Source organism: Lissotriton vulgaris, chromosome 11 (assembly GCF_964263255.1).
Source record: "Lissotriton vulgaris chromosome 11, aLisVul1.2, whole genome shotgun sequence".
Classification (NCBI taxonomy): Eukaryota; Metazoa; Chordata; class Amphibia; order Caudata; family Salamandridae; genus Lissotriton; species Lissotriton vulgaris.
Window position 1 is genome coordinate 936,118,788 of NC_141699.1, and position 13,009 is coordinate 936,131,796.

Below are 13,009 nucleotides of genomic sequence, written 5' to 3' on the forward strand. Positions count from 1 at the left end.
GGATAAATTGGCGGAAATCAGTTATTTTTCCTCTCACTGCTAGCACAGCCCAATGGAACTTAGAGTTCCCGTTGGAATGGTATTCAGACTCAGGGAAATATTTGGGGGTGCACATACATCTTGAGACGGATCAGATTATTAGTCGTAATTATGGGGTGGCGATTTCCAAACTTGAGGCGCAAATAGACAGTGGGTTAAGCTCCCACTCTCCATGGCAGGGCAAGTGGCCCTCATCAAGATGATTGTACTTCCGAAGTTTTTATATCTATTTCAGAACATCCCAATTTCACTCAAAAACAGGTTTTTTAGCACTCTTCGCTCCCACTTAATTAAACTGGTGTGGGGCAACAGGAGTCCCAGAGTATGATGGCAGATCTCCTCATTGACGCAAGCCTCTACTCCAAACCCCAGTGCCTAGTAGCCACTGAACCAAAAAACAATGCCACATGGTCAACCTTTGGCACATACTCAGAAGAAGAAATTGGCAAACTGCTCAGCACCCTGAAACCATCCAATCACCTCTCGGACCCCCTTCCTGCTGCAGCAGTAAAAGACTTTACCCCCTTGCTTATCCCTCTCTGGACTAAAATTATCAACAGCTCCCTCCAACAAGGAAGCATACCTGACTCCCTCAAAGTTGGTCAGGTCACACCTCTTCTAAAGAAACCTACCGCCGACCCCTCTGATCTCAACAATTACCGTCCCATTACCAATATTCCCACTCTCGCCAAACTGCTGGAAAAATGTGCACAACTACAATTGACTAAACACATTGAACAATTTGATCTCCTCAACCCTCACCAGTCAGGCTTCCGAGCAGGGCACAGTACAGAAACTGCTATGACCCACATAATTGATGACGCACTTCAAATGCTAGACCAAAACGACACCTGCCTCCTCATCCTCCTTGATCTCTCTTCAGCATTCGATACTGTTAAACATGAGAATTTACTTGAGCTTCTAAACACAAGAATGGGTTTATCTGGAACCGTCCTCAAGTGGTTCACCTCCTTTCTTCACAACAGGTCGCAGAAATTCAAGAGCAACAACCTGATGTCCTCGCCAATATCCGTAACGCTAGGTGTCCCCCAAGGATCCTCTCTATCCCCAACTCTGTTCAACCTAGTCATGGAACCTCTCACCACCTTGCTACAAGCATCCAATGTACACTTTCACATGTACGCAGATGACACCCAACTTTATCTCAAATTACAGTCCCCCAAGGACATCGTGCTCCTGAACTCAACGATCAGATGCACCCAATCCTGGCTTGCCGATAATCATCTCAAACTCAATGCCCTGAAAACAGAGTTCCTTCTGATCTCACCAACAGCGAAGGTCTCCACCACTCAAATTTGGCTTAAAAACCTAACTGCACTCTACGTCCAACCCACCATCGTGGACTCAGCAAAATCCCTAGGCATAACACTAGACACCAATTTGAACATGCAGCAACATATCAGCAAGGCAACAAAGGGAGCAAACTTCCAGATCAACACTCTGAGGAAACTTAAACACTACCTCCCAGCCAAAGACTTCCAAACCGCTGTACAAGCACTAGTCATCCCACGAATTGAATACGGCAGCATCGCCCTCTGTGGACTCCCCCTAACTACAACCGCACCCCTAAAAGCTTCTCTAAACGCTGCAGCGAGACTCATCACTGGGTCAAAAAAACACTCCCATATTACCCCTGACTTGAAATCCCTGAACTGGCTGCCTTTTGAAGCTAGAATACATTTGAAAATCGCCTGCATGACACACAAGGCGGTACATCTAAACTCACCCGGATACCTCGCTCAGAAACTGACAATCTCCGGAGGATCTAGAAACACCAGAGGCACAAACAATCTTCTGTTGAAACCTCGAAGATTCCAGAGGGAAAAAACATAAGCGCTCCTTCTCAGGAATGGCGCCTAGGATCGGGAACTCTCTCCCGCCGGAAATCAGGCTTATCTCTTCCACCACACTCTTTAAAAATGAACTAAAAGCTATCCTCAAGGCTAAATACACCTGAACTACTATCTCGAACACTGTTAGTACTCTGCACCGATCTATACTACTTGTCTGACCCTTGTGATTATTTGTATTAACTGTCTTATTATTCACATGTTTGGCTTTGTAGCCACCTATTCTGTATTATTTGACCTATTGATTTATCTGTGTAACTATACTCCCTCAGGTACTTCTCTTTGTAAAGCGCTCTGATATCTGCAAGGATCTTGTCCGTGCTATATAAAACGTTCAAAATAAATAAATAAATAAATAAATAAATCATGATGCTCCCCTGCGATAGAGGAGGGTATGGTGTCCCTGATTTGCAATTGTATTATTTGGCGGCACAATGCACCTTCGCACAGGCGTGGTACCATCCAGATGCTAGGTTCCCTTTCCTGCGTCCGGAATCGGATTTTGTTTTGCCGGACACCTTAGCAACAGTACCGCCCCTGGGAATCCCTAAAGACCCCAAAGACATTCAGCCGGTTTCAACTACCAGCTGGGCATGGGCTAAAATGGGGCGTATTACGAATTCCCAGTCTATGTACTCTTCTGCCCTTCCACTCCCTAACACCAAATGGTTACCTATAACGGGTGAAAAGCTGATGCAGAAGCCTTGTACTAAATTTAACATTGCTACAATGGGTGACTTGTTTCCGGCAGGTCACATTTTTGATCCGGATGATGAGTACTCATTTCCAGACGTTACATTTATGGACAGATTTGTCTTGGGGAGACTATGTTCGGCACTGCTGGCTAAACTCCCAGATTATCCACTAGAACCTACGTCTTTTCCCCCACTCACAATGGTGATAGGAAGTAGCAAAGGGGTTTATCTTATATCCCAGCTCTACAAGGCGTGCGCCGACCTTATCCCAGTTAACGATGATAGGTTACGCAGTGCTTGGGAAGCAGATTTGGGTAACCCAATAACTGACGAGCAATGGATGGCTTGCTGTGCGGAGACATAAACTTTATCCCTCAATAGTCGTCATAAACTGATTCATTTTAAGTTCCTACGCAGAATTTACGTCACCCCAGCTAGAGCACACAGGATATATCCCACTAGATCACACTATTGCCAGCGGTGCAATTCCCCGCAAGCAGACTTTGCGCACCTCGCCTGGACATGCCCACGCATACACACTTTTTAGGTAGAAGTACACAAGACAATAAGCAGCATGATGCAGGTGCTGATGGACGCCCTGCCAGAGATTGCCCTCTTGGGATAAGTCATCCAGTTTCCCCCTAAAGTTCGCAGATTTGCTGCCATCTGTCTGCTATTGGCTAACAGAGAAATCGCCATACACTGGGGCAGCAAGCGGACAACAACGATAGAAGGCTGGCTTCATAGCTTAGCATCTTGCTCTATGAAGAGTGAGCTGTATGCAAGGACAATCACTCCATCCTCCAGACCTAAAGACATCTGGGGCCCCTTCAGAACCTTCTATCTACACAACAGGATCCCCCCACTCAAAAGCAACAGTGTATAGTCCCAAGGTAAAAACTACAATTTCCATGAGTCCATCAAAACAATCCATAACGTAGTCCTTCCACTCTTTCCATGGAGGCTAGATATGCAGTCTCTCTACACTGTTCTCCCTCTTTCTTCGCTGCTCACGCAGCCAGTTAAGTGTTTTTTTATTCTCTCCGCCTCATGGCATGGAGGCTTTCCGGCGACGCTGGTTGCTCCCGGGCCTTTCGAGATCGGCTGAGGGACTTTTGTCCAAGGCCTGGGCAAACAGTACGGCGAAGCGCTACAGATCCGCTTGGACTAAGTGGATGCGTTGGTGTCTTTGAAGGGACTTTGATCCCTTGGTCGCAGGAGTCGTTCATATTCTGAATTTTCTGGCAGAATTGGCGACCAAAGGCCTAGCGTACAGAACTATCAATGCACTGCGTTCAGCGATTTCAGCGGGCCATCATCCGGTGGACGGGGCACTGGTGGGTGAATACCCGTTTGTTTGTAGGCTCTTACGGGGTATTCGGCTTTCACTACCTCCAGAGCCTCGGTACTCAGTCCTCTGGGATGTTAATGTGGTCCTTAATCTCTTCTTGTCCTGGCAACCTAATAAATATTTGTCTTTGAAGGAGCTTTCAGCTAAACTGGCCATGCTTTCGTGTTTGGTATCCTGCCGTAGTGTCCGTGCCTTGGATGTCTCGGCAAGAGTTTTCTCCCCGGATGGGGTTACCTTTATTGTGGGGCGTCGCACGAAATCTGCGTGACGAACTATCTCGTTTTGTGGATGTCCCCAAGCTGTGTGTGGTGCAATGTCTGAAAGCCTATAAGGAAGTGACTCTGGAACTTCGCCCTCCGGGCGAGAGACAATTCTTAATTGCCTTGCGAAAACCACACAAAGCAGTCTCCTCCCCCACTATTGCGAGGTGGGTGCGTTGGGTCATGCAGGAAGCAGGCATTGATACTAAGAATTTTGGAGCTCATTCAGCCAGAGGAGCCATGGCTTCTAAGGCGTTTTCTGCAGGAGCTCGTTTAGAGGATTTACTGCGCGCCGCGGATTGGTCCTCTAACTCCACCTTTAAGAGGTTGTACTTTAAACCAGTGTTGGATATAGCTCAGTTGGTGGTGAGTAAGCTTTGAACTAGCATAATCTGAGCCTCCGGTCCTGCCATAGAATCGAAATTTGCCTAGCGGATGTAACGGTAAGTTTCAATTCTATTAAGGGCACGGAGGCGAGGATTATCTCTCCCTGGACTTCTTCGGAGAAGAACCCAACTGTATGATAGTAAGCAATTGGTTTTTGATCTGACTATTGATCAATGTTGATTTTAACGCTCGATGATGTTGATCACTTTGCTATCGGCGTGGTTTCTTTTACAACGCTTATGCTATTGTGTTTTTTGTCAGGCAATGATGGCTCCAAACAAGACCAGTGAAGAGTGAGCGTAACCTGCGCGAAGAAAGAGGGAGAACAGTGAAGAGAGACTGCATATCTAGCATTAATGGAAAGCGTGGAAGGACTACGTTATTGATTGTTTTGATGGACTCATGGAAATTGTAGTTTTTACCTAATGTCTCATGAGCGTGTGGTTAAGGTTTTACTATTTGACTAAATGCTTTCTGAGGCTGCTGTGAGTTTTGTATGTAATAAAACAGCAAAGAATAGTAAGCATAATCCTCGCATCCGTGTACTTAATAGAATTGAAACTTACAGTTACATCCGCTAGGCAAATTTCGATTCTCTAAAAGACTGGGACACAAACCACCTAGAGAAATGCTTTGTATTTTTAAAAGTATATTCATGTCTGTCGCCACTTTTGATGCAGGCTTATGGGGGTAAATGAGTGATAAATCCTTACAAATTGTGGAGAATAAGTATATAAGAAGAGTCCTGGCTGTTCTAAACTCTACCCCGACAGCCTTTTGCCATGAAGGGGTTGGGCTTGATTATATCAAACTACAACCACTTTTGTTATTGCATACACTCTGGAAAAGCTCAGAAGCCCATTTATGCAGAACAATCTTACAAGATTGTCTGAAAATGGACAACTGCTTGGATATTCCAGGGCTCAAGTATATTACACGAGTTTCGATAGGCTTGGTGTCCCAACATAATATCTTCAGTTTGTCAACTATTCCCCTAACTCAAACTAAAGAACTCTTTAATCTAAAAGTACAAAGCTCCTGGGCAGAGATTAGAGGGAAAGGATTAGCAAATAACCTTAGGTTTTTCTGGCACGCCGGCGCTGTATTTACAGGTCATTGCAAATGCAAGGTACAAGTAATTTTGGACACTGTTTCGCCTCCAAACTAAACACTTCCTTAGCTTTCCCAGTAAAAGGCACATGTTTTTTTAACTTTTCCCAGCTGTCATTGAACTCCCAGCAGAACAAAGCACATTGCACTTTTTGCACATTTTACACTGCACAAAGAGTGCGATTCCTTTGGCCGATATTACGAGCACTAAAAACCAGATCTCACGCCGCAGCCTTTGCTCATTTGCATTGCTTGGAAAATGAAACCATGCGGTTTTAAATTACATTTTAAGTGCCATAAAGATACAATCTCATTACTGAATCACTCTCTCATCACACAGCTGGCTTTTAATACTGGTTTTTAGTGTTTTTAGACTATCATGACTTTTACGGCACAGTTGAGCAGAATAAAGTATTTGATGATGATATTTTGACAACGTCACCCTCAGGACCAGTGGAAACCGCAAGCGCCTGGTTTGAGTTGCAATGCAAAATATTCTCGTATTTGCAAGAACATTGCAATCATTTTTAATAGCACAGTGGGACTGGGCAGAGTACTTCTAAAGCAGCAATCCTTTAGATTTATAATGGCATTGCAAACAATAGGGCACTTCAAAGAGGGCACTGACAGGGAAACACAGATTACCCGCTAATGTCTAGGAATCATCTGTGTGCCTGTGCAAAAGTGGTAGTGGGTAATATTGCACCAGAGGTGGACCGAGACAGAAATTTCTCGAACACCGTGCTTTCACATGAGACAAGATTGTTACATATTATTGCGAGTTCATAGGCAGGTTGCTGAAATAGCCAAAATAGTAGACAGAGTAGAGGTTAAGAATTTCAACAAGGATCACAAACTGCACCCATTATTGGCAGGCAGAGAGATAATCCATGTTAGTTGACGAGCAGTTGATCCATGTTAGTTGACGTGGAGGTGATCCACGGTAGTTGACGTGGAGTTCATCCACGGTAGTTGACGTGGAGATGATCCACGGTAGTGGACGTGGAGATGATTCACTGTAGTTGACGTGGAGATGATTCACTGTAGTTGACGTGGAAATGATCCACGGTAGTTGAGGTGGAGATGGTCCATGGTAGTTGAGGTGGAAATGATCCATGGTAGTTGACGTGCAGAGCCGTTTCACTTTCTGGGCTTATTAATACCAGATACAGGCAGGGGCATCGATAATGAAGGGGTAGGAGCTTGACCTGGCTGGTCAAGAGGCTTAGCTCCTCTTGAGGAACTCGCTCAAAAAGGCTGGCAAGCAAGTTCCCAACAGTAGATAGTATGATTACTAGAATGGGAAAAGCTACTCAACTCCTGTGACAGGCAAGAAGTGTCTCCAGCTCCAAAATTGCTGGTTGGCTTCTTTGCACAAAAGGTTAAACGCTCAGAGATTACACCACTATGTTTTGTGGCAAAACACATTAAAATAAAAAGCAATCAAGTGAGAATAACAATAAAGCCAACCAATACTAAGTAAAGGGCGTCTTTAAGCCCACTGTAAGAATTGGGTATGGTCCACAAGAAGCTTTCGATTACAGGAAGGAAAAATCTGTGTTGAGAGCAAGACCTAAACACCATCCGTACCCAACAGTTACTTACATACATACGTCTGCCATGTAGCAAGAACATTGTTCTTTGGAGAAATTTCAAGGCCAACGACCTTCGGGTTATCAAAGGAGTGCAGCAGACCGCCATCAGCAACATTCACAATGTTTATTCTGAAAGCAGAAAAAGTTGTTTCAGTGGAGCCAGATTAGACCGGTTAATTAATAGCCAACTTCACTGCATTTAGACTTCTTGGTCACCAAGGCACATAGACATTTGTACGCTTACCAATATCACATAAAACAGCTTTGCCAAAATAACAATTAAAACCCTTGGAAGATTAATGAGAAGATGCCAGCATTTCAAAACAGATGCCACATATTATGTGCAGAAACTTGAAAAGCGGCATGAACCCCCCCCCCCCACGCCCCCCAAAAAACACAAGGTGGGGTGGGTTATGTGCCCCCATATAAAAACCGCAGAAACAGGAGTGCTTCAGAGACAGACCTTGGGAGAGTAGACAATTGATCATGCACGTGGAACACAAAACTAAACCCTCTGAATTTTGAGAACATGGCTAAATAATAAAGGATGGAGGAGAGAGTTGCGAGAGAGTTGGGAAGGTAAATAAACGGAAAAAAGACACACAGCTCAAGGTACCCTAGGGAATCTTAAGCACTATTAAAACATGCTTATACTTTCTTTTTATTTGGAGTACAAAGAATGCGCATTTGAACAACGCTGATGTCAAATAAAACTAGTCAATAGACAACTTAAAATAATGTATGTAATACTGGAGGTCCAGCAGAGAGGAAAAGATACGTGACGGATATGCAACCTCAAACTATAAATATTGCATCACTAATGTTAAAAAAAAAAAGGCGATGAGTGTTTGGCTGGTGTAACACAAGTTTAAATATATCAGAGAGTGGGCCGTGGCTTAGCGCGTCAAGATGGAGGTCGCACTCTAACAGTGCTCTGGACCCCTGGGTCATCAGCCACCATCGGCCACCATTTTTTGTTTGCCTTGCCAGCCGCTACTGGTGGACGATCATTCCCAAGGGCTGTGTCTGTGAATGGCCACGATCCAGAATGCCTGCAAAGGGAGGACTGAGCTGGCGATGTACCGGCTGTAACCAAGATGGCAGACCATGGCGAGCGCTACTACCCTATCAGATGTGCTGGCTGGTGAAAAGCGGAGCTGGCACAGTAAACGGCGCAACGGACAGAGTTGGTCCTGAAGGCCAAGGAGAGATCTGCAGCCTGCCGCCAGTGTCGCTGCTGAATAGTGGAGGAGGCGAGTGGGCAGAGTATCCATACCGGGTTTCCAAAGGAGCGGGGGCCTCTGCAGCTAGCAGCTGACTGCAGGCCTTGGGTGCCGGACTGCCTCTCAATGGACTTGTGTTGCTGCGGCGGGGCCTAACGTAATGAGGGGCATGGCTGAGCTTTATACCTCAGAAATTGGCGGTGCAACGTGAGGAGGCCTGGAACTGCAGCCATGAGCTAACCTGCGCTGGCGTGACAGTCTGTGGGGCATAATGACCTGTGACAAAGGCGGTAAGGTAAAATTTATGGTGCAGTTAATTAAAACCATTACAAACAATCTCCGTTTTACACAGTTTCAAGCTAAAACAACACATTACAATAGTAGATCAACGCTAAAAGACTATTTGTTCAGAGTACAAAGTAAAAACTATAAAAACATGTGGTTAGTAATTTATAAGCCCCAAATATACATAAAGGCTAGCCCAAAAATTCCTCTATCGGAGCCTTTTATACTGCAGGGGACGTTGGGTGGGGAATAAAGTGCCATGTGTGCTAATTATTAAGAGCCTTAGTCAGGCGACCGGGGGGCAATTGGAACGATTTCATTACTTAGTGCCCATGTGGGGTTATACTGGTCTCAAGAGCAGTTAGCCAGATCTATATATGCAAGGTTGCCTTGCAGATGTATTACACAAAAGAGTCAGAGCATAATTTAAGTTCGTTCTTAGATGCTTGATTTACATATATTTCTAGGATTAGTCATCTTGGCAGTCTCGGCCTGGCATGGGCTAAGAAATAGAGAGTACTTAATTCCAAAATCATCGTTGAGGGGGGTGCAGTGCATCAAAGGTATTAACACCATACACAGGGTCTGGGCTTACTGGCAATAAGGACAAGCCTCACCAGAACAATAATAAACCAAAAGCGGTACCAATATTGCCACGTTACTTATGTGCTGGATCCCGGGTGATCACTCGAATCACTGAATTAAGCAGTAATTCTCAAAGAAACATATTTCAGAATGAATCAGTTTTGTTTTATTTTTAACTTAAATGCATGTATCAACTCAATATGCATCTTTCTGTTTTTTCAATTAGAAAACATTTCTTTAGTTCCACATCATAAATCACAATGAACACAACTTAAACAAATGACAATACACCAAAAAATATGTTTTGACAAAAAATCACAACTTGCAGTCACCATTCATACCACACAAAATATAACTAGATATATTACAGTTATTTACAAATCTATACAATGTCACAATTAGAAAACAGACAAAGCATTGGAAATAAACAAGTACACAATGTTGTTATTTTTCGAAATAATCAAGGGTTCCTAATGCTGAATAGAAGAGGTCTACGCGTTTCGATAACCCCTGGTTGTGGGGAAATCTCATCAGGACCATATGCCCGCGAATGGAGAACGAAATTGGGTCAGGTGGGTGGACAAAACCAACTCCTCATAACGCTACAGTGGGGGTAGAGAAAACTAATCATACCTCTCAGTTGCTGGCTTCACTTTTGTGGTTGTAACTGTGGGCAAAAAAAGAAGTGGATTTAAGCCTCTAAAGTGAAAACGCCAGAGGGGCATTCATTCAGTCTTAACGAAAACATTCACTCGTGATTACTTACATCGTCTTACGCCTACTGCAGCTGTTTATTTAACTGGAGGAAATTTCGGGTGGAAGTGGATAACTGGGGGGTAAAAAACAGGGATGGTTTTAGAATTTGGTGGGAAAAGCTCGTTTCCATTGTCGTAATAGTTTGCACAAAGCGACTTACTGATAATTGCTTAGCGCAGGGAGTTCACGGGTATCTCAGTCTGTATTGAGCGAATCAATAGCGTGCTCCGGTCTCCTGTAAGGGAAAGGGAGCTGGTGTCAGGTATCCAGGTTGGTTGTAAAGATCGCCTCTCTTGCGATGTTTCTCTCACATGTAAATTCGTTTACCTGTTTGCGTCGTGTCCGCTGTCTAACTCGGGGGGTCTGCGCTCTTCGGTCTCTGTTCGTTAGTCCAGTAACCGGCACCATCCAGTCGGTAACTTTGATCTCGCGTTCGGTGGTTTTAACTCACTTCCTGGTTACCCGGGGATTATGGGGATTGTAGTTTCGTAGTCCGTTGTCATGGAAACGGGCCGCGTTTTGAGTTTGAGTGTGTGGGGCCGTGGTTCACAGTCTGTGTGGGAGACAGAAGTCTGAATCTCGGTCTTTTCATATTCTTCAACATATCACAGGCGATAAAGCTCGGAGAGTTCATTAAGGCCATCTATTGCAGAATTGAATTTGACTATCAGCATGGCTTCAGTGTGTGACAATTTTTCTTCAATGTCACCACCTCTGGGATCTTTCTCAATTTTAGCAATTACTGTCCATCTTAATTCATCAACGGTATGTTTATGATTCACCCAATGGTTTACCAGTGGGGCCGTTAACACATTCTTTTTAATGCGTGATTTGTGCTGGGTAATGTGACATCTCACCTCCTGACTTGTTTTTCCGATGTAAAGTTTATCACAGGGGCATTTGATCCCATATATGACGTACTTAGATTTACAATTTGTAAATTTTTCATGTTTCCAGGATATCTGTTTATGTTGAAACAGATTTCCTTCCTCGGTACTTGCACAGCAGATACAAGAGCCACATCTGCGGTGACCTTGGATCGGTGGTAATCCTAGCATAGTGCTGATTGTTGTTATGTTCGGTTTAAGTGCTGCTCGAACTAGGTGATTGGCTACGCTTTGGTCCTTTTTGAAGGCAAATAATGGCTTGTCTTTAAGTGTCTCGTCTATATTTTCCACTAAATGCCAGTTTTGTAAAATTGTTTTTTTGAAGACATTTGAGTTTGGGCAGAATGTAGAGACGCAGACCATCCTGTTTTGGGGTGGTTTAACCTTATTTGTTAATAGTGTATCTCGAGGGATCCACCACACTCTTTTAATTGTTCTTCTGAGAAGTTTAATGGGGTAGCCTCTTTGTGATAGTTTTTCAGTCAAGTTCGCAGCATGTAGCATATATTCATCCTTAAAGTGGCAGTTTCTCTTGATCCGCAAGTACTGTGAAAATGGGAGATTCTCTTTCAAATTGCGCGGGTGGCTGCTGTTAAAGTGCAATGCCTTGTTTCTGTCCGTCAATTTTTTGTATAATGTTGTGACCAGACCATCATCAGTCGGGTAAGTAATCACGAGTGAATGTTTTCGTTAAGACTGAATGAATGCCCCTCTGGCGTTTTCACTTTAGAGGCTTAAATCCACTTCTTTTTTTGCCCACAGTTACAACCACAAAAGTGAAGCCAGCAACTGAGAGGTATGATTAGTTTTCTCTACCCCCACTGTAGCGTTATGAGGAGTTGGTTTTGTCCACCCACCTGACCCAATTTCGTTCTCCATTCGCAGGCATATGGTCCTGATGAGATTTCCCCACAACCAGGGGTTATCGAAACGCGTAGACCTCTTCTATTCAGCATTAGGAACCCTTGATTATTTCGAAAAATAACAACATTGTGTACTTGTTTATTTCCAATGCTTTGTCTGTTTTCTAATTGTCCAAAATCAAGAGAGACTAGCTAGGTTTATACAGGTAAGACTCAAAGGAGTACGTATGTCAAGGAAAAACCAGTAGGTTTTATTTGAAAGCCCTCACCCACCAACCTAGTTGGTGGCATGCTTCATCATCGGGCCCCACCACAGTGGCACCTAACGTGCCCCGGGTGTGCTTCGACGCCAGGTTACTGCGGAGCTGGTATAATTGCTGAGTGTGCAATGTGGTGAGTGTGAAGGTGAAGATTAAAAAGCCATACAAAAATCCCAGCACCCGAGGGTAAAAACTATTTTAATGAAACTGGGTATCTGTTGGCAAGTTAAAAGGCAGACGGACACAGTGGAGTATGGATTATGACCTCCAGTGTCCTGTGTGGTCTACATGTTTCAGCCTGGCCTTTCTTAATTTTGAAACAGGCTTTCCTCAGGACCAAGTGAGTATGTGTGGGGTTATAAAATTAATTTACAGTGAGTGTATTTAGGATTTTATGTGTAGCACGCACTAAGGTGCTATATGGGTGAGAAGGGGATTCCCTCTCGCTTTGACAGTATTTAGCTGATCAAAGCCTCCTTGGGTCGCCTGGCAGAGAAAAAGACCGAAACTATCGATCTGGTTCCTCCTTGGACCTGTAATCCTTCTGCGGCGCCCCGGCGCCGCAGAAGGATTACAGGTCCAAGGAGGAACCAGATCGATAGTTTCGGTCTTTTTCTCTGCCAGGCGACCCAAGGAGGCTTTGATCAGCTAAATACTGTCAAAGCGAGAGGGAATCCCCTTCTCACCCATATAGCACCTTAGTGCGTGCTACACATAAAATCCTAAATACACTCACTGTAAATTAATTTTATAACCCCACACATACTCACTTGGTCCTGAGGAAAGCCTGTTTCAAAATTAAGAAAGGCCAGGCTGAAACATGTAGACCACACAGGACACTG

At 44.3% G+C, this 13,009-nt stretch overlaps 1 protein-coding gene across 1 annotated transcript in view; it reads right to left on the reverse strand.

Annotated features, from left to right (window-relative positions):
* EIF2A (eukaryotic translation initiation factor 2A) overlaps nucleotides 1–13,009 on the reverse strand; it is a 288,313-nt gene that overhangs the window by 127,889 nt on the left and 147,415 nt on the right. The window contains exon 4 of the mRNA XM_086944079.1: nucleotides 7,319–7,437. Coding sequence (XP_086800205.1) covers nucleotides 7,319–7,437 — 119 coding nt within the window. The remainder of the gene's footprint in view (nucleotides 1–7,318; nucleotides 7,438–13,009) is intronic.